Below are 27,011 nucleotides of genomic sequence, written 5' to 3'. Positions count from 1 at the left end.
GGTTGTTTTGATTTGCATTTCCTAAAGGAAGATTTCTATAGAATCTTACCATAGCTGGTGCTTTCTCCAGGGGCCACTGAAGTGCCGGGGTGACTCCTGCCTCTCAGATCATCAGAGGTGCCTGTACATCCACCACCAAGGAAGCCCCTGAACTCTGGAATCACCAGCCCCTTGTCCTATCATATAAAAACTGCTTTCTATTGTTTAAATTATTTTTCTCATGGAAATCTAAAACATATTTTCTATGTAGCAGCTCTCTCTCCTCTTCTTCCTCCTCTTCCTCCTCTTCCTCTTCTCCCTCCTCCTCTCCCTCCTCCACCTCTTCAGATTATTTTCCCTGTGGTCACAGACTCCTACCTATGTATTTAGTTCATGAGAATTCGTACTGACCTTGATGGTCAGATGGCCCCTATCACTATGTCCAGCAATTCATTTCCCAGCAGTACTATCTCAGAGTGTAAGCACCTTTAGAACCCTCCCTCTCACACAATGCTCACTCGGTTTACAGCACTTTACCAGCATTTTTCTTTGTCAGCAGTGCCTACAGCAGGCACTGAGGGGGAAAGACTGGAGATGTTGACTAGAGCTTCTCACAGCCCGAGAGAATCGTGAGTCTTGACAGCTTGTCAACTTTTGATTGTGGTGTGGTCACATTCTGTTAGCTACCTGGTTTGTGGGATAGCCTATGTGAATTAAATATCACAATTACTCACGCTGGTGCCATCAACATAGAAGGAAATAGTGGTTTAATTTCGCAGAGATAAAATAAGATCAAGGGTCTTTTCGTGATATTTTAAAAATATAGGCCATCTGCAAGTTTGATTCCACTGGCCTTGTTAGGACAGACACCATTGTGTTTAATCTAAATCCATTTATTCACACAAACTGAAGGGAAAGCATATTACAATCAATATTGCATTCAGGGTTCACATGGAGACAATGCTAATTTGAACCATTACTGATCGTACTGTTCAAAGACTGCATAAACGCCCGCCTCACTGATCTGGCAAATGGGGCTCCGAAGGGTTGCAGAGCAGAGGGAAGCTTGGCTGGGAAAAGTGATACACTGTTTCAGAAGTTAAGATGTTGAGGACGATAGAGCGTCAGGCTTCAGGCCAGGACCGACCCTCACCTGTGCCGCAAGGTAGAACCTCAGGGGCAGCCATCGGAACTGCGCTCTGAATGAGGCTCTCACACTCCCCACTTTTCATTTCATTCACTGCAGTAGACAGTGGGACATGGGATTGCCTAGCTGAGGAGGAAAACGCGGCCAGGCAGTCTGGGAAAGCGAAGCTCACATGGACCACCTCACTGCCTGTCCATGTGCTAACTTAACCTAACTGAATTGGAGCTACAAACATCTAATAATACACAAAGCCAGGGCACGGCTCTTCTCATCTTCCCCCGAGAAGCGGTTTGCTGAGATTAGAACAGGGATGCCTTCTTCCACATTAAACCACGCAACGAGCTGAGTGACTTTGGTTAGCTTCCCTTTCGGAACACATCACTTGGAATCTAAAGAGTTAATTTGCCAACCCGATAGCTTTGGCACCTTCCTTGAACTGCACTCCACTTGTCCGATCCCTCTGGCTTCCTCACCAACGTTCCTCATCCAGCAAATATTCTTTGAGCACCTACTGTGGGCCAGCACTGAGTGGAGAGTTTAGTATTCCCAAGTCCCCACCAAAGCTTCAAGTCCTGGGAGTCCTGCCCCTCCCCCACTAGACAGAGGTCAAGTTCTGGGAGTCCTGCCCCTCCCCCAGAGGGGGACTGAGGTGACTGTGGGCTAATGGAAGGTTGGGGTGTGAAGACTGAAGTGACAAGCTCCTACCCAGAGATAATAAGTAGGAACCTCTCTGTGGCCCAGGGACGGGGGAGGTAAATATGTTGCTCACTACTGTTGGGGAATTAAGAAGTGAATTAGGAGAAAGAAATTGAAAATGAACCTGGACAGATTAAAAAACAAGAGGTTACAATGTGGTAGGAGGGCTCTGCTCACCTCCCAAAGGAACTATGAGCATCCGCCCCTGTGGGGTTCACAAGGTCCTTACAAAAGTAGATTTCTTCATTTTAACGTCAGTGGTTGCATGGCCACAAACCAAACATCCAAGATCATCTGGGAACTATCTGTCATATGGTTTTAGTACCCACATCCATTCGCTGTGAAGCTGTGCCCAGCTCACAGAACGACACAGCTGGAAGCCAGAGGAGGTACTGTTGGCAAAGAGAGATCATGTGCACTGAAATGCAGCCCCGTGGCAGTGGGTAGGGATCAGGTCAACACGTAACATGTGGTATGCCAGGCTCAAAGAACCCATACTTGTGTGCTGAGACCCAATCGCATGGCAAAACACAACTAACACACAAAACAATAGCCCGTCTCATTAAACTGCTGGTTTGCAGGTTACTGGCTTTGTAGTTTTCTGGTTTTTTTTTCTTTTTTCTTTTTTTCCCCCCCCCTCCGGAGCTGGGGACTGAACCCAGGGCCTTGAACTTGCTAGGCAAGTGCTTTACCACTGAGCTAAATCCCCAACCCCTGTAGTTTTTAAATATATATATATATATATATATATATATATATATATATATATATATATATTTTACAGATCTAAGAATATATGACAAGAAGTTTAGGTCTAGTACCATACTTTTAAACCTGTGTAAGAAACATTTATGATGCGTAAATACTGTAATCTGCCAGCTTTTTCTTTTTGTTTAAAGTGGGTCTATTACTCAAATAAAAAACTGGAAGGCCATATACGGTGGGGAACGCTGAAGAAAACAGAGTGGAGAATTGGATGACCAGAAACTGGCATGAGCTGCCCTCTATCTTAGGAGACCACATGGTCCATCATACAGAAGACTGACTGTGCGTACAGAGTGGAGACAGAAAACTATCCAGGGGAGCGACTGCCTCTGCCCTCCGATCTAAAGAATCCATTTGCTTTCTCCAGAGAGCTGCTTTCAGGTGACAGTCAGGGTGCAGGGAAATGCTGACCAGACAAACCAGCTGCACGGGTGACTCACACACAGCTTACCCAGCTGGAAAACTCCCGACTTCTGCATGCCTCATCTCTGTATTGAGGCCAGAACTAAATTAGGACCCACTCCTTTTCTATTGCAGAAAGCTTACAATGTACACAGGAGAAGTTGCTGTATCCATGGTCAGAACAGCTAGAGAAACTGCATGCAGCTCTGTAGGCTGCTTAGAGCTAAACGGAGGGCTCACCACCACGCCATAGGCTGTAGACTGTGTTTACCTAGGAAAGGTAGCTGTCGCTAATGTAGACAAAGGCTGGATGGATTTGCCAAGTCACAACTCTGGAAGAAAGTCACCTCTCCCAGAAGGCCACCTTTTCCTAAGGGCATGAAGGTACCCTTAGTCCTGATTTTCTGAGATGATACCTTAATAGTGTCCCTCATCAATGAGGATTTTAGAGTTCTATAACGATAAAGGATTTTTCTCCCTGAAAACTGTAGAAAGCATGAAAAGCATGAAACTGCCCACAAAAAGGCACAACACCAAGGCACTGAGCAAGTGCAAAGAACTGGATATTTCCTGCTTACCTCTGGAGCCATCCAGAATGGGGTCCCAACCGATGTGTTTCTCCGTAGCCGTGTGCTTGTAAGTTGAGCAGAGACACCTATGGGGAAAGGGTACCAGACTTTACCAGTGAGCATGAGATACTAGATGGAGGTTGGCCATGTTTTCTATAGAAGTTCCGATAGTAGCTATTTTAGGTGTCACGGTCCCTGTCACAACTATTAACTGCTGCCACAGAGCTAAAGCAACCACAGAAAATGTGTCAGTGAATGAGTGTGCTCACACCTAAAGAAAACTTCATTTACGGATGCTGAAAATCTAAATCAAGTATAATTCTCACACATCATAATATATTCTTTTGAGGCTTTAGCAGCCGTTAAAGGATATAAAAATTAGGCAAATCGTGAAAGCACATGTTTGTAATCTTGGCGTTTGGGATCCTGCTGGGGAGAGTCAAGGTTTAAAGGCCAGTCTGAGCTACAACAAGCTCTGAGCTCGAGTTATAAAGACTGTTTATGGACATATATGTAATCCTTAGGTCGTGAGCTACATAAAAATAGAAGGTGGGTCATATCTGTCCCATGAGCTAACGTGAATGGAGTTTTGATCATTTTATCTAAATCATCAGAATTTCTGTTTCCTAATGAATATTCTTGCCCCTGTAAATAGAAATTTGGAATATAAAGAAAAACATCAACAACTACGATCAACCCAAAATATCTTCCTATTCTGTTTCTCAATTCTTTCAGATGATTTCTTTAATAAGTGCTTCATTTTGTGGAGGAGGAAGATTGGCAAGCATTATCTATAATAGAGCATCAGTGTAGACACAAAACGATCCCCATGCCTTATCTAGCCTACAAGACTGGAAACTTGGCAAGAAGGCATTGCTTCTTAAATGGAAAAAGAAATTGACAGTGTTATTATCTAAAGCTCAATGTTGAGGACCTGAATTTTAATATCATTCTAATGTCCTCCAATGACCTCTCTTCTCTGTACCATCAAATGGAGCAGAAGTGGATGCAGGCTAAGTGAAAGGTTCAGAGGCTCACTCGCCTGCCAATTCCACAACGCCCTTTCACTAAGGGTGCGTCCACCACATCTTTACACTTCAGTTCCTCCGTCCTCAAGCAAGGGAGAATGGTAACAGTCATGTCCAACCTATAGGTTCTTCTGAGACCAAATCCAAGAATAATCATGTCATGTAGTTTATAAATGTAATGTTATTTTTTTTACTAAGCAATAGTCTAGCACAGTCCTATAGAAAATGAGGAATTTGGACATTATTGCCACCTAAGACAAGGACTCAACCTTAATACCGTGTGCTACTTAGCAATGGACACACCCTAGAGACCATAGGGCCTGCATGATGTGCAGAGAACCACAGGCTCGCCCCTGTGGTTGCATTCTCTTCCTTAGAGACCCAGGAAGGGCTGCTGTCCCCAGACCCTACACTTAATCATGGACCTCAGCCTTCCAAGTAGCTACATGTCACAGTGCCACAGAAAACCCACTTTACCAAGTTCTCCATAACAATATAGCAAACAAACAATTACACCTTTCTGGTTTTAGTTTCTAGAAATTTCTCTTACAGAAAATGGATGTTCAGGAACTTTTTACTGAAAAGGTTAAGACCATTTTCTTTCTTGAAGCTTGCATAGCTGACACCTGGATAAATTAGATTTAAGTCCTATTAAATACCCTCAGGGCCATGTGGAAAATACACTGCTACTACATTGCTACAGTTCTGTCATTCCTCCTATTGACAGACGAGCACAGCCCAGGACAACTCAAAACATACACCAATACACCTAAAGCAACCTTATTTTTAAAATTGATTTATCTTCTATGTGTAGCAATGTTCGGTCTAGCTGTCTGTATGTGCACCACATGCATACAGGAGACTGAGTAGGCCAAAAGAAAGTGTCATGTTCTCAGAAACTGGAGGTACAGAGAGCTCTGAGCCTCCAGATAGGTGCTGGGAGCAACAGATGCTCTTAACTCCTGAGCCATCTCTCCATTCCCAACTTCATTCATTCATTGCTAACTTCTTTTTCTGAAAATAATTTGCTGACACGTTCGTATACCAAGTTATTTCTTATGAAAGAAAAATGAACATTAAAAACCACCATCTTCTTTCACTCTGGTGATGTTGGGAACGTTTAGAAGTGCTCTAAATGGTTTCTCATCGTTTGTAACAATAGCCCGGAGGTACTAACTAATCTTAAACTTATTTAGAAGAGTAAATCATTCTGTATGCCAAAAAGGAGCTCTAAATGGCTTGTGGGTGTAGGACTCACAAAGCAGAAGGTTGGGAGAAAAGTCCACATTCTCCAGCCTCAGGTAGGATTGTCTGCCTTCCCTGCGAATGTTTTCAGGGCAGCCAGCCTCACGTGTTGAAGCAATAGTCAGAATTTCACGTCTCTCAGGCCCAGAGGACCAGTTTACCTTCTGTGCACTGCAAATAAGTATGCCCAAGGCTAGAGAAAGTCATTTAAAAGACCAAACTGCTTTCTCTTTTCATATGCAAAAGAGAGATGAAAAATGTAAATTACAGACAACTGCCCTGAGGTGGGGAACTCTCACAGAAGGAAAAAAAAAAAAAAAAAAAACCAAACACTTTCTGTCAAATTTTTCTTTTGCAATACTTTTATTTTCTATTTTTCATAAAAATCGTTTTGAAAGCTGAAAATAATTCACAGAGAGCATCTGGAAGCACTGCCCCCTCTTGGGCCCACTTGCCTAGAAAGCCCCTGAGCTCATGTGCAGCAGAGAGCCCCAGTCTTCAGAGATTGCAATAAATTGTCCCCTTGGGCTAAAAAAAAAAAAAATGGCACACATCAAGAAAACAAATGACAGACTCATTACCAAAGTCAACGAGCTTAACTCCTCCTTCTGTCGTCAGAAGAATGTTATTCCCCTTCACATCTCGGTGGATGATTCGGTGATGGTGCAAGTGCTGAAGGCCCTGAATGATGTCCCAGCACCATTGCAGGACAGAGAAAGAAAGAGGAGCTGTCAGTACATGGACCCAACAGCCCTAATCAAAGCACACACTAGGTTATTCCATCCCAGAGTTTATTCTCCATAGTTAACGTGCAGTGAGAAGCCCAGCAGTACACAGCCATCCCCTCTTCACCACGGACATTCTTACCAAGAGGGATCCATACAGAATGTAGGAGATCAGAGCTTCATCCAGCCGCTTACCACACCTCAGGAGGCCCTTGACAAGCTCAGTGACGGAGCCCCCATTACACAGCTGGAAAGGAGGTACAGGACAGAGAGAGCCATGAAACCCAAACAAAAAGAAAAGACAAATACATTTAGAAGGAAAAATAAAATCTACTGATTACTGACCATGTGCTAAATTTGCAGATCACAAAACTCCAGACTAAAATTAGTTTGCAAATTTCTATTAGCCAACCAGATCGGGTTCTTTGAATAGGTCTGTTCTTTGTCCAAAGTAATGATTTATGAGCGATGATTTATGCTGATACCAAAGGCTGACTTTTTAATTGCCAAGTCAAATATAAAAGCACAAGTTATTACTTAGAAATTTGAAAAAGTGCATCTGTAACCATGGTAACTTACTGGCTACTTTTCACTTTACAGGACTATTGTCTTTAAAGACAGCAGCAACACTCATTGTGAGGATAAAGAGAAACCGGAAGAGGAAAAATGAATGCCCTGGATACATTTGCCCAGGCGGTCAGGAATAAACCATACTAATTGCAGAAGTCAATGTTTGTTTGCTACGAGCCCCTTAAGTCAAGGCATCTGTCAGCAGTGTGGTATACACCCGGGGGGGTGGGGGGGTGTTCTGGGGAACAAACTGGGAGCTTCAGATGCCAGCAGTCACCCTTGAGCTTATGTAAAAACCCTTCTTTAGAGACTTGGGCTCCCTGTGGTGCTTTGTCTGAAATAAGAGTCTACTAGTGAGTTGGGGGGTGCTCCCCTGCTTGAGTGGACTGGCTTTCTTACATAATGAAACCCGTGGAAGCACAGGCCAGCGGCTGTGCTAAAAGAGACCGCGACCTATTAAAATCTGTTCAACCTCTCGTTATGAAGAACTGCAGCATTTAGTGAAGGCTGAACCTGTGCTTCGATTTAATATGGGTCCCATCCCTATTATATGATTGGCAGATTCTAGTACAGTGCAATCAAACAGCTTGGAACGAAACGCTGATGCTTTTAACATTAAAGCTGCTCATAAGGGTGTGACTAAAACTTTAATAGGAAATCATGAAATCCTTAAAATTACCACAAAATTAACTATCAGGAAATATTTTGCAGGGACCCTCAAATAAATGTCTAAAGATGATGATGACCCTTTGGGTTTGAGTCTATATTAAGTGACCGTGAGGTCAGCAGTCCACTAATATCAACTTGAACTGGTCACTAAATCCCATTGGCTCTCATGCCCCAAATGTTGTATTCCAATATTCTATCTTCCTATAGTTTAGATGTTGAATGTCCCCCCAAAGTTTATCCATTAAAAAACTGGCCTCCAGGGGTTGGGGATTTAGCTCAGTGGTAGAGCACTTGCCTAGCAAGCGCAAGGCCCTGGGTTTCGTACCCAGCTCCGAAAAAAAAAAAAAAAAAAAAGAAAAAAAGAAAAAAAAAACTGGCCTCCAGGGTGGCACTATTAGGAGATGCTATGGGTCTTTTGGAAAAAGGGTCTTGTGGGAGGTCTTAGGTCCTTGGGGCATATTCCCCACCAAATGAGTGGTACGGGCCACTAGATGAGCCATTCTACTCAAGCTCCATTGCCATCAGCAGTCCTACCAGAGGCTCCAACCAGAAGTCTTGCTAGTCGTGGACTAGAACCTCTGAAACGCTAAGCTAGCATTTTATCTTTATAACTTAATTATGTCAGGTATTTGCCATAGCGATGAGCACCCAACAGCTCCAAACACAGCTGGAGCTGTGCGTTACAGGACCCTGGAAGGACAAGCAACATTCAGTGTTCATCGTTTTACTCCCAGTGACAGCAATTAGTCTGTTTATCGCCCGTCCATCCTAAGATGACACAGTCTCCAGTCTCAAAGGGCTCTTGGCCCAGAAATGGGCACATAAGTAACTCCATATGCGCTGTGGAGGGAGGATGTGTCCAGGGAGCAGGGAGAGTTTTGTTGAGGTAGAATGAAAGGGGATAGCCTGAGATATTTTCCCATTGGAGATAGCATTCCAGACGCAAGTCTGGAAGGCAAATGGGTTTGGAGTAGGGCATGGAAGAACGTCGGGAGCTGGAGACATCCTGTGCAGAGAGAGGGGGCATGACAGAATGCTAAGCACTACGCTGCCCTGGGGCGAAGGGACAGGGGGAAGGGGACAGAGCATGGGCATCATTGTTCTCTACTGTGTCTAGTGCAATACTACAACATCATGACACGAGGACTGTGAGTGGCTCTAGAGAAGCTTGAGGCAGGAGGTCTTCAGGTTTACATTCTGGGAAGATAGTTTTGGCAGCAGATTGGCATAGGAACCAAGCCCAACAGATCAAACACAAGCTATCATCCATGGGGAATTTTGGAAACATCTCTGGGAGAGGGGCTGAAGAGATAGCTCAGCTGGTGCCTTAGTCAAGGTTGCTGTGATGAAACACCATGACCAAAGCACCTTGGGAAGTAAAGGGGTTTATTTGACTTACATTTCCACATCACTGTTCATCACTGTAGGAGGTTGGGACTGGAACTCTAACAGGGAAGAGATCTGGAGGCAGAAGCTAATGCAGAGGCCATGGAGGGGTGCTGCTTACTGGCTTGCTCCTTATGGCTTGCTCAGTCTGCTTTCTTATAGAACTCAGAACCACCCAGTTCAGGGTTGGTGCCACCATTGCCATGGTGCCCTCCCCTGCCAATAACTCATTAAGAAAATGTACTGTAGGCATGCCTACAACCCAATCTTATAGAGGACTTTTCTCAGCCAAGGCTCTCTCCTTTATGTTGACTCTAGCTTCTGTCAAGTTAGCATAAAACTAGCCAGCACAGTTGGTAAAGTTCTTGTCGTGAAAGCATGAGGAGGGCCTAGGTTCAGGTTGGCATCACCCACATTAAAAGCCAGGTGGTAATTAGTGTCTGTGACCCTGGCATTAGGGAGATCAGTGGCAGTTGGCTCCCTAGAGCTTTCTGGCCATACAATTTTCCTGAACTGGTGAGCTCTGGGTTCAGTAAGAGATCCTGTCTGAAAGAGTGAGATGAAGAGCTACTGAGAAATGCATTGACCTCTAACTTCCAAACACAAGTGCACACACACACACACACACACACACACTCACACACACACGCTCACACGAATCAAGGCTGACATATATGTCACGTACACAAACTGCAGTAGCAACCAAGGGCGTCGGGGCCCAAAATCAAGTCATGAATTGCTTACAAAAAAGAATAGAAGGGTTTCTCAGCACCCCTCTGTGGAAGATGAAGACATCGTCTAGTAGATACAAGGAGATGAAAGGAAGCACCCGGAAAGCTCTCTGCATCTCTGGATACAAAGCCCAAAAGCAGGTCCATCGGCACTACTCCCCAGCTGGGCTCCCATCTCAGGGGCACATGAGCTTTCTCCTATTGGAGGGAAGTGCTGAAACCCTATCAAGAGACATTTAAATGGTGGGTGTTGACCCAAACTAATGTGATGCTAGAACGTTCCCCCTGAAGACTCTTGGGAGTTTCTTCCCCACCCAGCCCACTGTGTGACAAGAACAGCTTCAGCATGTTTCACTAAAGGAGCAAATTTGGAAGCTTTCTTCATCGACTCAGAACTTTGGAAGGGATTAAAGGTACCTATTTGTCAGCGGGATCAAAACTCAGCTGTGAATTTAGAAAAACAAAACAAAACCCAAAGAGGTCTTACTCAGCCGGTGCCTTTGTTCAGTAAATGTCAGAGTTAAGAGCTGTCTGACTTTCCCGAATTCACAGAAATGTAATTAAACTGTTCAGGATACCTCAAAGGAAGCTGTCCCAGGAAGCTGAAGAGCCCACTAGCAAGGTTTTAAAAGGGCAGCCTGTGGGTTACAGAAAAAGGCTGTGGTAACTTAGATATGAAAGCTATTTACTGACAAGAGTTCAGTGAGATGGGCTGAGCTTTTTGAAAATAAAACAAAAAATTATATTCAAATGCATCAAATAAAATAATCCCCTTAGATGTCAAAGGCACCTGAGTCTCCTGCCCCAGCCCTGAGGGTTGGCATGAAACTTCCCACACGTTCTGCCAGCCATCAGATTCAAATACGGAGGTGTCTCTCCAGCCCCCAGTTCCTCCCTCTTCCCTCAGGAAATGAAGCAGCCGGATGCACCTAGAATTTAATGAGCATTTTGCTGCAAACTAAGACAAACAGAAAAATGTCATTTGCCTTCCTCGTCTCATTTTCAAAACATCATTGAATATTGACTCTCTCCCAGCGTGTGCATTTGCCAGGACTGTCATAACTTCAAGCAATAAAATATTCCTTTCTCAATAACCATCTACTTTCCTCTGTGCTGTTAAGGAATGGCCCAGGCAACACAGTCGCCAGACTTCTGTTCTAACCTCAGCTCCAACTGTCAAGTATCTCATATACCACGGTGATGATTTGACTCAGTGAGGTGGCAGAATTAAGGGGAATTTCTCTGCAGTGCCTTGTGGTCAGCCTTTCACGGCTGTAAGGTTCCACAAAAGCACAAAGAGTCAAAAGACACCACAGCATTGCGCCTGCCTCTTGGTAACCTAAAACAGCTCAGTTTTCCACTCAAGTTGGGACAGATCATCTCGATTTTGCTGAATACAAGGTCAAGTCTCCGACTTGCAACTACTCAAATGAAAGCCGTGTCCCTTAGGCCCCAGGAGCTCCATTTCCCACAGAGAGATGCTCAGTCCTTGAGTGTTCGCATTGGAGGCTTCCAACTCCCATCTCAGTGTGGTGGTTGGTGGGAAGGATTACTCCCACCAGCTGTTTCTTAATTCTCGTGTGCTGGACACAGATAACATGAGCCTATGGTAGCTGTTCTGCCTTTCAGAGCTCTCTCCCCTTGTCCTGTCAGAAGTTTGCAGTCTTCCATCACTGCATTCTGGACTCCTGAGTGCTATCATAGCACTCAATGCCTAGGACGAACGTCATCCCACCAACCCTCTACCCTGTCAGACCCTGATCCTTGACTTGTGTAAACTCGATTCGTCCCACAGTGTCAGTGGCTGAAACTGGCTTGCCGTGACACTTCCAGTGACATTTGGGACTAGACTGGACTTCTAGGGCCTGAGAAAAGCAAGAGCTCACTAGACTATATGCTCTCCCAGCCTTCCCTCCCACCCCACCCCCTTCCTTCGTCCTCTCCCTTGCTTTGGCTCTGAACTTATACTTTGATCTCTAGGCAGGGCAGGGGAAGAGATTATTTTTAAGGCCAATTCTTTAACTTAATTTAAAAGCAAATTTTTTTTTACTTTCTTTTACTTTGATTTTTTTTTTCTTTGCAGCCTTTTCGTGATACTCTAAAGGATTTTTCAAAAGTTGAGCATTTGGTTCATGCTGAAATGATTAGTCTCTACCTGTCAAGGGTTTTGTCCTAAAAGGAGAAAAAGAAAGTGCGTCTTAGTGAGGATTAGATACCATTTTCCAGTGCTGTGCTGCTCTTGAGGGTCTAATTTCTTATTATGTCTTATTTGGGTAAGAGAAAATGGGACTTATGGATTTTTTTAATTTAATACTTACTTAAAACAAATGCACACTGCTCAACACTTCACGAGTGTGTTATCTCTGTGCCTTCCTAGTGCAGTAGGTGTCTACCGTGAAGGGAGTTTTGTTTGCTTTCGACTAACAAATTGGTCATGAATTTCAGAGCTGACATTTTTATTTGCTTTTGTTTTCAGAGCTGTGGTGATTTGAGGAGCTTATTAATAACCTTTGTCTACCCTCTAAAATTACTCCATGAAATAGCTCCTCTCTGGCCCTCTCATCGCATCCAGCAGACAAAGAGCAAAGGCAATAGAAATTTAGTCTCAGCGTAAGGGACGGGAGAGCAACACTAAACACAACACAGTTATAGTGATTGGGAGTCCCGAAAGGCAGACCTTTAAAAGCCACAGGTGGAGCAGAACCGTGGGGATACACCTTGGCCTGCTGTCATCCATCCTGTGAGTAGGCAGGGGCGCTGCCACCCTGGTCAGTGTCCCCAAAGACCATGTACTAACAGGCTAACCACCAGCACATGGTGCTATTGGGAGGCAGTGGCCCTTTTAGTGTGTAAGGCCCAGTAGGAGGAAGTCAAGTAATCGATGGGGATGCTGAGAGGCTGCTCTCTCCTTTTGCTCCCTATTTTGCTTCCAAGCCACCATGAGGTGGACCATTTCCTCTTTGGTCTGTGTCTATCATGATGTACACTAACTCTTCACAGGCTCCAAAGCCACCTGATCACAGGATGGAAAACTCTCTGACCATGAGAAGAGGCATTTCCTTTTTAAAGTTGTTTGCCTCAGGCATTGTGTTATAGTAACGGAAAGCTGACATGCTCATGGAAATGTGTTGCTTCCCTCTCTGGCCATCCGTGGGATACCAGGAGACTGACGCTAATGAGGACTGGAGACTTCTGCCACTGTTAGAAGTCTAGCCATCCTGTGTTTCTGTGAGAACTGTGAGGCACTGGTCACAGCCAGCTACCCAGCAGCCTGCTGTAGACAACCAATGCTGAGAGATAGAAGGTGGCATTCCATGACTACCAGCTCTGACAAAGCCACAATGATAAATGTCAGCATATTGCATGCTGAACTACGTCACCCCGTGTCTCTGAGTGGCCTCGTTACTGGACCCTGGTCAGTGGGAAATAGCAGGAGGGTACTTAGCTGGGGAGCATTAGCACAAGGCTCAGGTCACTCTGGCTCCTTGTAATTCACAGCTTCCCCGGCTGTCTGGAGTGCACCTGAGGTGCTGTATCTGCCATCTCACCTCATCAGGAAGACCATTGACTCATAAGCACCTTTGGCATGAGCAGCCTCCTGCTGGCCGAGCAGCACACAGAGCAGACCCTTGACAAGCCTCGGAGCGTTCCTGAGAAGGTTAAATTCCCTTTGTCTGAACACTGAGATGTTTGGGGTGATGTGAGATGTACAGAGAAGGGAATGAGTAAAAGGGAGATTCATTGGTCACCGCGTCTTCATGATGAAGCTACAAAGAACCATTACAGAGCTATAGATGACTACAACCAGAGCCTCCAGACGCAATGCCATTCCTGAACATGGCATCAGTGTTTAACAGCTTTGCAGCAAGATAAAACCCTAACATTCTCAGGGAAGGGGTGAAGGGGAGGGCAGGTGGTTAATGAAACCCAAAAAAATGACAGGAGAATACATGTATGATTTAATATGACAATTAACATCTCAAAGACGGTTCATAAAAATCAAAACCCCCTGCACTGATAGACTGTGAAGAAGACAGCTAATATGACAGAAATATTGAGACAACCTTCCTCCCACGGTTGCCATGGCAGCCAACACACACTGTCCCATTCTCAGACTTCAAGAAGACAGGGACAAAGTGTCTGCATGTATCATCATTCTGAGGACACGGGCAGGGAGGTGTGAGCTGATTCAGAGGGGCTAGGCCCAAGACAAATCAGGGGGTCCAGTGAGAATGAAGGAAACGACAAGTCCGACTGACCTTGCTACCTTTTGTCTCAATTTAGGGGACTCCATTTTCTGTAACCAGATGACATTTATTCCCATTAATAAAGGAGAGAAAATGGGACAACGGTGTACACATTGTGTTCTCTTTACATCCACTCTGCAGAGCAGATGCTCCTGGGAGAGTCTACTGTCCCCATGCACCTTTCACTAGGAATTGTCCCCTCCACTATAGGAGACTGCCTTCCTGGAGGGCCAAGAAGCAGATGAGAACTGTGAACAGGCTCCTGGGTGTCCTTCTCCCTAGAGAGTTGACTGAGGCCATAATTAAAGCATCAGTCCTCCTTACCCTGACGTCTTCCTCACTTCTCTCTCATCTAGTCTCTTGTAAGGACCACACAGAACCCTCAGACTTACTTTTCAGGAGCTCACAAACAAGAATAGACAAATGCAAATGGCTCAGGCCAACTGCATTGTGGGCAGAGTCCAGAAAGGGACTGTACTAAGTTGAAACGTGAGCTCTGTGACATGTTTCCGGTTTATAGAACACAATAACGTCTTCCCATTGGATTCCTAGATAGACTCTGTAGTAGAAGAAAAGAGGATTATGTGTTTCCGAAGCATAGAAACAAGAAGCCGGATTCACACCGTGCTCTAAGCACCGCAGGGGTTCACATCTCTTCAGGTATCTGGCACTCAGGAGAGATCGACTCCCCCTGCACCTGCAAACACTCTTCCAGTCCACAGCTACCTGACAGGAGCCTCTTACCTCCAGAACCAGCCACAGCTGCCCTCCCACACAGCGATCAGCTTTGTAAAACATCCCATAAAACTTTACAACATTGGGATGGCTGGGGAGAAACTGCAGAATGTTGTATTCAGCCTCCACCTCCTCATCCACGTCCTAAACAGAGTTCAGAAAAGAGACATGTTTGATTATGACTCATGTGTAAGGAAAGGTACAAATAGAACAGTGTGCTCAAGCCATTAATTAATAAAGCATGTTGATTATGAGTTTGAGGTGTTTTTGTTTGGTTTTTTTTTGAAACATTATCTCACTGATGACCTCAGTTTCACTGTGCATTCCATGATGACCTTCATCCCCAAGTCCCTCCAAGCCTGCAGCTCCCAAGGGCTTGAATTACAAGTGTGCAACACCACACTGGACTCTACTATATATCAAACCCATTATTGTCATGTATTCAAAGTATCCAAGAGCAGTTCTTCTGATCTCCATGTCAACCTTTGGCTATTATAAGCAATAACATTTCCTTACAATAATTTTCCTTTAACTGTATCATTATAAATATCTTTTTATTGAAGAATGTCTCAATATTCAAAGCTTGAAGGGGCCCACACAGCATATAGCTTCACTGTGCAGACCAGTGCAGAGCTTGGTAACCTCAACACTTTGAAATAAAATGTCACCTCGAATGATTGACTATCATGAGGTTGGTTCATTTTGTAACTTACAGAGAGAACAGGGAATGGAATATTGCATTCTACCCAAGAGAATCATTTTTAATAGCCCAAGGCACTAAAGCTAAAACAGCAGTAAAACAGGCAAAACAACAAAGTCCAAGGGGGTTTGGGGGTTTTGTTTTTTGTTTAGTTTCATTTGGTTTGATTTTGGTTTTTCAAGACAGGGTTTCTCTACTGTAGCCCTGGCTGGTCCTGAAACTCACTTTGTACACCACACTGGCCTTGACCTCAGAGATCTGCTTGTCTCCACTATCACCCCCACCCCTCACCTTCCTACCCCCCATCCTTCCTTGTGTTGGAATTAAAGGTATGCTCCACCATGCCTGGCAAGTCCAGGAATGTTTTAACTCCAAGTCAAGTCCTTTCCTTCAGAGGTGCTGACAAACCAGGATTCATTTTGAGATTTCCTGCCAGCATTCATGAAAATTATCGCTAAAATCAGGAAAAGAAATCACAAGCCTAATGTGTTCACAACACTGACTGGTCTTCCAACTCTCTCTATTACTCACATTGACGGAGTCCAGAATCTTCACGGCAGCCAGACTCCCGTCTCTTCTGTTGGCTACCTTGTAGACCTTGCCGTAAGTGCCTTTGCCAATGGTCTCTCTAATCTCCCAGGTGTCCATGGGGTCTGGGAGGGATTCCAGTCTAAGCATCATGGAGTTATAGTGAAATAATCCATACAGGTGTTTCCTGTCGAGAGAATTGTATCATGAGCAGTGGATTGCTGGATTAAAGGTAATGGGTTTCTGAAACAGAGTGATTCCTTTCTTAATCACTCTGTTACTTCTTTGGTTTCTCCTGCATTATCAATAAGGGAAACAAATTCAAAGCATCCACAAGAAATAGTAATAGGAGATAGTGTGGGGAAGTGGCAGGATTCTGACACATCCTAAAAACACAAATGTAAAAGATTATGTGGATGCTGTAAGAGGAACGGGAGGTGTCAGAAGGGAGGTGCTGGCTTTGTTTGAGCAGCTGTATTGCTAGGTGACGAGAGGCTGCTGCCAGAGAAAGTAGCTGAAAGACCCTAAAGTGACTTTGACCTGGTTCCCCAAATGATCCCTGGAAAGGAATCCCAACACTCTGTGTACAAGGTTAAAAGTGCACATACCAGATGTTGGTCTGTGCACAGGGCCCACAAAGCAGTCACAGGGCTCTTTGAAAAGGAGCCAAGCCCATGACCCATCCACACAGCAACACGCAGATCACACCAAGGTGCTGACTGGAGCTGCAGGTTCTCTGCCTTGGCTCAAAGACAAAGATCTGCAGAGTTTAATTTCAGTGAAGCAAAGTCCTTTTACTGCAAAGCCCTGATGCTGTGAGAAAGTCCACTCCGGTGACCTCAGGCTGAGAGGACAGTTTTCACCTAGGTTTGCTTCTAAACCCCACAAAAAGGACCCAGGTTAATCCGCAAGAGCCATGGCACCAAATCCCCACCTCAAACGTCAGCCTTGTGGTGAATATTCTAGTTTGCACTTCTAACCCTTTTCTAGATAATTCTCTAAGCAAAGAAAGCTCTGTGATTTGGTACAATAATGAATTGGTTTTCCTTTTGCCTAATTGAGAACATTTCAAAAATATTAGAGCTGATCACAGTGGCACATTTCTATACTCTAGCCCTCAGGAGGCTGAGGGAGAAGGACCATCACAATGAGTTCAATCCTGAGCTACACAGTGAATTCCAGGCAAGGCTGAGCGCGCGCGCGCGTGTGTGTGTGTGTGTGTGTGTGTGTGTGACATATGTATCTGTTATAGTTGATTTTGATTTTGATGGTCAATTTCATAGGACTTGGAAATATGTCTCTAGGGGGCAGGTACAGTGGGGGTGAGGTTGGATGACTGGGGCAAGAGTAAAGTCGAGATGTGTCCAAACCCTGAATATCTCATCTTGAGACCCACAAGAATAAGAATCGCTCCCTCCCTGTTTTGGGCTTGTTGCCCAAGACAGACCCCCACAAACCTGGTGGCTAATTACAGGTTTAACCTTTTCTCTCCCTATAAGGACACATCCGGCAAGCACCTGGACTTTCTCTTCATGTAAAATGAAGCATCCCCCTCCCCACTCCCCGAGGTTTATATAGCCCTTATTATGCCTGAACAAAGAGAACTGTATCCCTGAAAACCAATGGCTGGGAGAAGGCTTCTCCCCTCCTCCTTCCTGTCCTCCTCAGAGAAAGCTTCTTCCCCGCCCCTCACCACCCACCCTCCCCCCAGCACTAAAGACAACTAAGTTCCTGCAAACCCACCCAGCCAGGCTGAGCTTCACTCCTGTTCAGGCCTGGTGCTCAATGGTGCCCAAACACCAAACACCCTGAGAGCAGAACCGAGCGCATCTAGGTTTATCTACGGATGTTTCCAGAAAGATTTAACTGAGCAGAAAAGATTCATTGTAACTGTGAGTGGCACTGTCCAAGGTTCTGAACTGAAAGAAAAGGAGAGAGGAGCCCGAACCGCAGTGCTCAGCTTCCTGACAGGGGTGGAGGCCAGGTGCTAGTTGCCTCCGATGCTGAGTTCTCTGACTTCCCTGTCACAGGGGGCTGAATTCCAGCTTAGGCCCCAGCACAAAACCAACCCCTCCCTCCTCAGGCATTTTGTTACAGCAATAGGAGCTAATGCAAAAACCATGAAAACAAAACAAATAAATAAACTAAAACTTCTCACAAAACCAAACCAAAAACCCGTTCTCCCAAGAGTCTGCTGCCAGCCAGCACCGAGAAGGTGGGGCCTTGGTGCTGCTTTCAAGGTCCAGAGCAGTCACCTCTCCACTCACCCAGCCCTATAAAAGTCAGGGTTTCCTGGACATATATTCACAGCATTTGTGGCATCTCCACACCTGGGCTGTCAGTAATAAATACTTCCAAATCGATCCCTTTTCCCACCAAACATCTTTAAAAGACACTTAATAGCATTTCCCTAAATGCAGAAAACAATGTCATTCACTGCATATCAACGTGAACTGACTATAGTAGAAACAAATAGAATTATTCCAGTCAAGCCAGGTACCCCTGGGCTTCAGGGTAACGGTGACCTTTTGTCAACCTGGGAATCACCCGGGGATGAGGAGGAGTTAATGGCTGGCACGCTCTTCCCGTCCTGTCATCAGAAGAAGTGAAGGAGAATTTGTTATCGAAGAAGTAACTGCCTTGCTAGGACTACTGTTCTTTGCTCCAAGACCCTTGTGTTGCTGTTCTTGTCACTGTGGCGAATATCTGGGAAGCAGATGGTACAGGTGGTACAGTCAGTTGTAATAGAAAAGGCATGATGGTGGGGACAGGCCCAGCTCTGTGGGTGGGTGTACAAGCCACCTGGTCACATTGCCAGTAGCACATGGAAACCAGATGTCTTGGGCGAGGAACAGAGTGGGTTGTGACCCTGCCTGTGACCTACTCCTTTCACCTAGGTCCATATGCTAAAGGTTCCACAAGCTCTTCCAAACAGCACACTGACTGTTGGCCAAGTTAGGGAACACTGCACAGTCAAGCCACAACTGCTAGCTTCTTGACCCCTGATAGCATTCTACAAGCATTCCTAATAGCATTCTGGGCTTCCACAAGAGCAAGAAAGAAGACAAACTGGGCTTGTCTAGACAGGCTGAGGAGGCCTCCAGAGCACATTCCTTTAGCCATTTTGCATCCACACATAGAAGATTAACTTCCCACTTCAAGTAACCAAATCTAGAAACTCTGACAGTTGGCGAGGGATATGCCTGCTGAGGGGTTCTAGATCCTGACAAGCTGTCCGTCAGTGTTAACATCACTAGTAGGCCACTGCACTGGGACCTGTGATGAACAGAAATAGAACATGAGCTTCACGTTGGCCCTCATCTCGCTTCCTGCCGGGGTGCAGTGTGACCAGCTGCTTCATATTCTTGTTATCTCGGCTTCCCCTTCAGGGTACACTCTACCCACAAACTCGGACCAAAATAAACCTCCCTCCTTAAGTGGCATTTGTCATGTTTGTCACAGCAGAAGACAGGTGAAGAGTACCTGACTTTACCACTGTCCCAGCTGAAGGCCCAAGCTTGGCAAGCGTCACTGCAGGCCTTGCCCTCTCCCCTTCCTTCTCTCTTGCTAAACCATTAGCCAGCCATGCCAATTACTGACTTTGGCATCCACGTGGTGGTAAACTGAGGCAGGCAGTCATGGGGGTGGGGAGTGTCAATGCTTACAGTCACTGATGGAGGTGGATCCAGATATCTACAAAGGCTGCTGCTGCTGGAAGCCAGCAATTAGAGAAATTACTCAGCAGACTTTTCTCTGAGGGAATGAAGCTTAACTTACTGGGGCTGGCACTTTCTGTGGTGAGCAGAAAAACTCATTGGGACCATCAAGATAAAGAAGGAAAGAGAGAAAACAGAGAGGGAGAGGGAGAGAGGGGGGGAGAGAGAGAGAGAGAGAGCGAGAGAGAGAGAGAGGCAAAAGGCAGAGTGCTATAACTTTATACATACAAATATATATACATGCATACAGACAGACACACATATAGACCTATAGACAGACATACACATTCACACATAGAATGGTTAGAACAAAGCTTCACCAAGCAGGCTCCAAGCATTTCACATATACACATGCATACATACATACACACACACACACACACACACACACACACACACAAACACACATAAAACTGGTGTATAGAGCAAGCTCTAGCACGCACCCAGACAAGTCTTACATATATACATACATACACATTGTTGATGGGTGAAAGGAACAATGTTCCAACTCCCCCCTCCACACACACACACTTTATTCTTTCTCCCATAGCTTATATATCTCAGCAAAGTCTTTCTTTTTTTTTTTTTTTTTTTTCCGGAGCTGGGGACCGAACCCAGGGCCTTGCGCTTCCTAGGTAAGCGCTCTACCACTGAGCTAAATCCCCAGCCCAAAGTCTTTCAATCAGTATAAAATTACAATGTGATTAAGTTTTAGTTTTCTTCTACTAAACAATTATGAAAACACAGTGTGTTCCCAAATACCTTTACAAGAAATAACATTATGTAGTACAGGTAAAGGAAACAAATTATTCCCCAAACCCCACACATTGGTAACTAAACAACTTGTTAGAGAGTAACAAAGTGTGAGCAAGGGAGGTAGCTTTCTCAGCCAGTGTCTCTTACTGGCAGGCTGCAGTTTGTGGTTAGAAAGAGTAACTTCTTATTTATCTTGTAAGAATCTTAAAAGAGTCACAAATCTAAACGTTTAATAAAAATAAGTTAAAGCTGCCTTAAATCCTCAGAATGCCTATCTACTCATCAGCAATTCTTAATAAATCCTATCAGGAAGCCGAGAGCAAAAATGGGAATAAGTAATCAATCAGTCCAGCCTCAGTGAGAGTCACGTCAGCCAGTGCTGCTGTCATTCTTGTTCTCTGACCATAAAAGGTCCCTGACTTAACTAATAAGAGTGTTACTTTCTGAATTTCTTAAGTTGCTTCCTAAGATTTTCTACATCAGAGCCAGGAGTAAAAGCATCTCAAACTAGCTTCACGAACAATTTTTATTTTTCCGAATGTTTTCTAAAGGCGGTGGTCACTGCTGACAATCTACGTCTCTAAGTTCTTTCCTAGGGTGGTGATCAAATCATAATCTGCTCCAGCAGCCATGACAGAAAGAGATCAGGCATTGCTACTGAGGGCCAGAGTTACTGCCCAGTGAGGGCCTGGAAGCCCCCTTAGAGTTTTCATACAATTCTTAGATGAAGAGGGATGTGAGGGCAGCAAGCAGAGCAGAGCTCCATGACAGCATGAAGCCCTCAGGACACGTGGTCGTGCCACACTGAGGCTCACCCATGTGGCTGTAGGAACCAGTGGACTGCATTCCATGAGTTCTAAAGCCATGTATTGTTTGTGTCGTTCTTCCTCCATGGCCCTTGGCACAGCCACCAAGGTCTATTCCCTCATTTGGCCACTTCTTTATGCCTAGGTCCAGCTATCAAAACACCAAGGACCAGCAATCAAAATTTATTGTTTGGCTACATGGGCTAACATGTCCAATCAGGGCTCACTAACTCACTCTACCCCAGACTTCCCCTTTGTCTCCTCAGAAACTGCTCCCTCAGAGATGGGGGATCCTTGCTCCTTAGAAACTGCTCCTTGCAGAGCCACCTGCTGCTGTCTTTACCCCATGCAGAGTCAGTCCTCTGCTTGTCCCTCCTGGGTAGATAAAATCTCCTTTTGCTGAGAATTCAGTGTCTGGGTGTGTTCTACACTGACTCCAAGGCCCCTTCAAAATGACCTGTGTCCCCATCATCGAAACCTGTACCCAGGCTCAGCTCTGGACTCATCAGGACTCTGGCCAAATTCTGAGGACTTTCCTGCCCCTCCCCTGACAAGCAAAGAGCCTCAGCTAAGGCCACAGCCTCAGTCTCACCACCTGCATCACAGAGTGGCTGTAACTGCCCTAAATCATGTCCCCACGTCATTCACAGAACTGCTGCCTGGATTGGAAGGGGACAGGGTGCGGTGAGCATGGGGAGCACTCGGGAGCATCAGGGAGCACCAGGGAGCACTACCCAGCATCACCAGAGCACAGTGAGATCTGCCTCAGGCCCACCAAGGTTTAGGAAAAGCGTTTTATTTCACTTCACTTTCAAATACAAACCAACTGTGTTTTTTCTTCAATTAATTTTGGACGTGAATAGAATTCTAAGTTTGGACAATACTGTCAGATAGTGTGGCAGCAGGAGTGTACTAGACCCCTGGACCTTAGCACAACTGACACCATGTTAGAGGCAACACTCTAACCTTAAAACTCAGCACATAGTCCCCAGCATCTGCCAAAATGGAAACAAATATCTAATCTGCCAAATCCCTAGACCATAGCTTCAGGAAGATCCCTACATGGACTAACCTCGCTTTTTGGCTTCTGTAGTTGTGCTTCTTAGTACTGGAGTGTGACAACCTGGATGTGGTGTTTTGTGCATAAAAGACAAAGAGCTATGAGACTCGGGGCTGTGAGATTTGGGCAAGTCCCCTATGCAGCAGTTCAGACTTTCTTTCTGCTTTAATGGGGTATTCTCTGGTGGTCTTAATCCAAACATGGAGGACTACGGAGACTATCAGATCTAGGGGATGCTGAGGTAGAAGCTCAGATGGAGGAGGGCAAGGAACCAAGTGCTTGCTGCATCCTCTCTGGTAGCCTAGAGGGTGACCAGCTACCCTGTGTTGCTGTCATATTAGCGGTTTAGGAAATATCTCAGAGCAAGCGCTTTTTCTCGCCAGCCTCTGGAGCCTTCCAAGGACATGGACACTAGCAATCAGACATGATTAATAACCAGAACACTAGCAGGAAACCACCTGTTGAACTGAGCACCTCACTGCAATGACAGCTGAACTTGTGGCACCCTCTTTAATTAATATTTTGAAGTCTCAACCCTCAGCATCTCAGGACAAGACTGTACCAGAGCCTTTGCACGGGTAATTAAGGGACAACGAGACCAGCTGGGGATGTGGCGGATGCAGCATGACCTGTGTCTTAGAGAACAGTAGTTTAAGTCTCAGACACTTGAGCACACAGCAAGGTGTCCATGCACACCCAGGAAAGAAACTGACCGTGTTCACACCTTGACCCCGCTTCCAGAACACCAGCACATGGTTAAAGTAAGCCCCATTGTTCGAGCCAGCCACTCAGCCTGTGGTCCTCGGTTTCAGCAGCCTTTGTGAATGAATGCATCCTATTTTACAGAAGTTGAAACCCAGGCTGGTGACCCAGCTGTTCAAGGACAATGCAAAAATGTCAATCCAAGTTTGCCCCTGTCCAGTCCTATGACCTTTGTTCCACAAACTGAATGGGATCTGACAGTTAACAATGGCCTGTTTCCTCTGACCTATCTACCATTCAAGTATTGGAAAGTTCTATAGGAAAATAACTCCCAATCCCAGGAGAGTCAGTGCCCGTATATGCCTAAAAACAGCAAAGTGGGTTCCCCAAAACAAGCACAACTGTTCCAAAAAGTGAATCATTTCCAGCGAATATTGATGACAGAATCAGAGGGCTGGCCACCCAGGATCCCCTGGCCTGTCCATCAGGTACTTCTGGGCGTTATCAGACAAGGTTAAATAAAGGAGTGATAGGACCAGCCATTTCTAACAGCCATGCCTGTCTTCACTCTCTAAAAATCAATGATTCTGTAAATGCTCTGGCAATTGATTAAATATCAACCAGGCAGCAGCTGTTCTACGGCCTTGAAATGAAGATAGTGATCTGATCTAGGGAAGCAGCGTGAATAGCCTGCCGGACAGCCCGACAGCCCGACAGCCCGACAGCTGCTTGGGTTAGCCTTGGGGCATTGTGGGCTCTGTCTGTGCTAGGCATGGTAGGATTGATGGAAAATGTTACAATCTACCATCATGGACAACAAAGGAAAGTCTAGGAGTAGTTTGTAGTGTCAGGGACAGTGCTTTGAAGCTCAGGATACCCTAAAGAGGCATCTAGACCTCCTACGGTTCTTCACATAACTACATATGAAATGAAAAGAGTAAACTCTCTAAGCTGGACACCTCAGGCTACGCCAGCTCCATTCATTGGAAGAGCGAGGTCGGTGGTGACCCTCATCCATACAGGAAGTTTGCAAGCTGCTAAGAAACCTTGTGCACTCTCTCTGATGGGTCTCTGCCACTACTCCCAAGCGAAGAATTAACAAACTTTGTAATACTACGCCAGTCAACTCCACAAACGGAGTTCTCATCTATACCGCACTTTGGAAGCAAAATCTCATGTCTTCCTTGTCCCTGTGTTCCCCCATATTCTTGTGTTTTCTGAACCCGTTCTCTACCAGGGACAACCAAGTCAGTAGCAAGGCAAAGGATCTCGCCTCAGAAGGGCGTTACTAGTCAGCAATGCAGACAGTAATGGAGAATGAACATTCTCCCATCTGCCCACACATCATCAGCCTAATGTCTGGGAAACACACTGTTTTCTCATTACCTAAACCCCCGTCTAAACAGATATTCATTTAGTGAGAGGCTTCACTAATGCAGCACCTTGGAAATTCAAAACAACACATTCTTTTTTTTCTATATAAAATGAACTCCTGATAGGCAGAGCTGAATGTCTGGTATTTGAAAAACTGCTCCCCCTCCCCCGACACATATGCATTTGCACACACACAGATTATGGCTTATTATTTTCTAAGATTTTCATTATACGTAGCACTGTTACATAAGGACGTTTTTATACAAATGCATACTGTACTCTGAACACATCCTTGCTCTCAATTCCGCTTCCCTCTCTTTTTCCCCCAAGGAAGCTTCCTCTTTCCTGTCCTATGTATACATATCATTTGATTTATCACATAAAATCCAGTGTGACAGATAATCTTGGTTGCCAACTTGACACTCAACTGAAGAGTTGTCTCCATCAGATTAGCCTGTGAGCACATTTTCTTGACTAATTGATGTAGGATGGCCCCGCCCACTGTGGGCGGTCCAGTCTCTAGGCAGGTGGGCCCCGGGCTGAATAAAAAAGAAAGCTGATATGAGTGAGCTTGGAAGAAAGCCAATAGGTAGCATTCGTCTATTGTTTCTACTTCAGCTCCTGCCCAGACTTCCCTCAAGGATGGATTGTAGATTGACGCAAACCTTTCCTCTCCAGGCTGCTTTTGCTCCTCTCTTTTCTCACAGCAACTAGAAATCTGACTAGAGCATCCGGTAACCACAAATGAGAAAAGGCACGGTATTTGTCTGAGATGCTTCGCTTTGTATGACTATCTCCTGTTGCATCCACTTTTTTTTAATGCAAACCATATTACTTTATTCTTTATGAGTGAACATTTTTCTTGTCTACACACACCCTGTTTTATTTGTCCATTGCTCTGTTCTGGGACACCGTGATTGGTTTCCTAACTTAGCTACTGAGCGATGCTGTGATAACCACTGGTGAGTGAGTGCTCTGGGACATGTTTACTTAAACCTTAAGGGTTGGTAGACCTGGGTCACAGGGTAGATTTTTAAGCATTTTTTAAACTTTATTTAATTTCCATAGTAGCTGGGTTAGTTTATACACCTCCCAGTAATATGTAAGGGTTTCCTCTTGTCCGCATTCTTGCCAGACTATATTGTTTTCCTTTTAAAAAAAATCTATTATAGAACCCAAGACAGCTGACAATGGATGACTGTTTAGACGTCAGTCTTCCTCGAAGGGTCAAAGCCACCATAATTTTATCTTTCTGTATCTTTCTAGGCACACTAGGACTTGAATTTTTGTTTTTAAAAGAGATACACTAATAATTAATTAATTAATTAAAATTAATTATTAAAAAAACAGGATTTCTTTGTGTAGCTCTGGCTGTCTTGGAACTCAATCTGTAGACCAAGCTGGCCTTGTACTCACAGAGATCCCCCTGCTCCTGCTTCCCAAGCTCTGGGATTACGAAGTAACAACATTCAGGGTTTCTAAACTGTCATCACTAAATATGCCCTGTATTTCATTAGAATGTCTAAGATGTGCTTGATGGCATATTACTCTTACCCACTTGGAAATCTGAGGCAGGCAAATCCCAAATTCAAATATAACCTAGGTAGAAACTGGGTTCAAAGTCAGTTTGTGAAAATAATTAAAAACCTATCTTAAAAAATTTTTTTAAATATAATAAGGGAAGGGAAACTGTGGCTGGGATGGCTAACTGGTTGGGACATATTGTATGAAAGAACAATCTATTTTTAACAAAAACTAATTAAAAATCTATTACAACTTTATTATAAGGATCTTACAAATAAAAAAGCATCTCACACACGCATAAGTGAAATTAACCATTCCCACAGTTTATACATCTTAATGAACCTCTATAGCTAGAATGGCCAGTCTGAAACAATGGGCCTTCATTTAATTTGTAAGTGTGTGGCGGGGTGTGTGTGTGTGTGTGTGTGTGTGTGTGTGTGTGTGTGTGTTTGTATGGATGTGGGTATGTGTGTAGATTTGGGAACATGGAAGGAGAGAGCATCACACGCCCTGGAACTGGAGTTACAGGTGGTTGTGAGTCACAACACGGGTGTTGGGAGCTGAGCTTGGATCCTCTGCAAGAGCAGTGAGTGCCCTTATCACTGAGTCACGTCTCCTGCCACGTTATCTGTTTTCTTCACAATTGTCCCTGACAGTGGTGAGGTGGACTTTCAGTGTAGTTCTGTATTGATGATCAGTGGGACTGAATGGTGTTTCATGTTCATTGATCATTTGTCTACCTTCTTTGGAGAACCGTTGAGGGTTTGTTGCTGCTCTTTGGTTTGGGGTTTTTGTTTGTTTGTTTTATTTCTCTGTATAGTCTAGATATTGATCCTCCATCAAATGTATGGCCAGCAAGAAGTTTTCTTCCATTCTGTAGGCTGTTTCTTTACCCAATTGTTTCCTCCACTAAGCTGAGACTTTTCAGTTACATACGGTCCCATATGTTGA

General features: G+C 44.9%; 1 protein-coding gene across 1 annotated transcript in view; it reads right to left on the bottom strand.

The window, feature by feature from the left end:
* Myo3b (myosin IIIB) overlaps positions 1-27,011 on the bottom strand; it is a 408,256-nt gene that overhangs the window by 338,472 nt on the left and 42,773 nt on the right. The window contains exons 3-7 of the mRNA NM_001393777.1: positions 16,126-16,309; positions 14,904-15,038; positions 6,699-6,803; positions 6,413-6,512; positions 3,568-3,644 (exon numbers count right to left, since the gene is read on the bottom strand). Coding sequence (NP_001380706.1) covers positions 3,568-3,644; positions 6,413-6,512; positions 6,699-6,803; positions 14,904-15,038; positions 16,126-16,309 — 601 coding nt within the window. The remainder of the gene's footprint in view (positions 1-3,567; positions 3,645-6,412; positions 6,513-6,698; positions 6,804-14,903; positions 15,039-16,125; positions 16,310-27,011) is intronic.

The sequence above is a fragment of the Rattus norvegicus genome, chromosome 3 (genome assembly GCF_036323735.1).
Source record: "Rattus norvegicus strain BN/NHsdMcwi chromosome 3, GRCr8, whole genome shotgun sequence".
NCBI lineage: Eukaryota > Metazoa > Chordata > Mammalia > Rodentia > Muridae > Rattus > Rattus norvegicus.
This window is presented reverse-complemented; position numbering and strand designations above follow the sequence as displayed.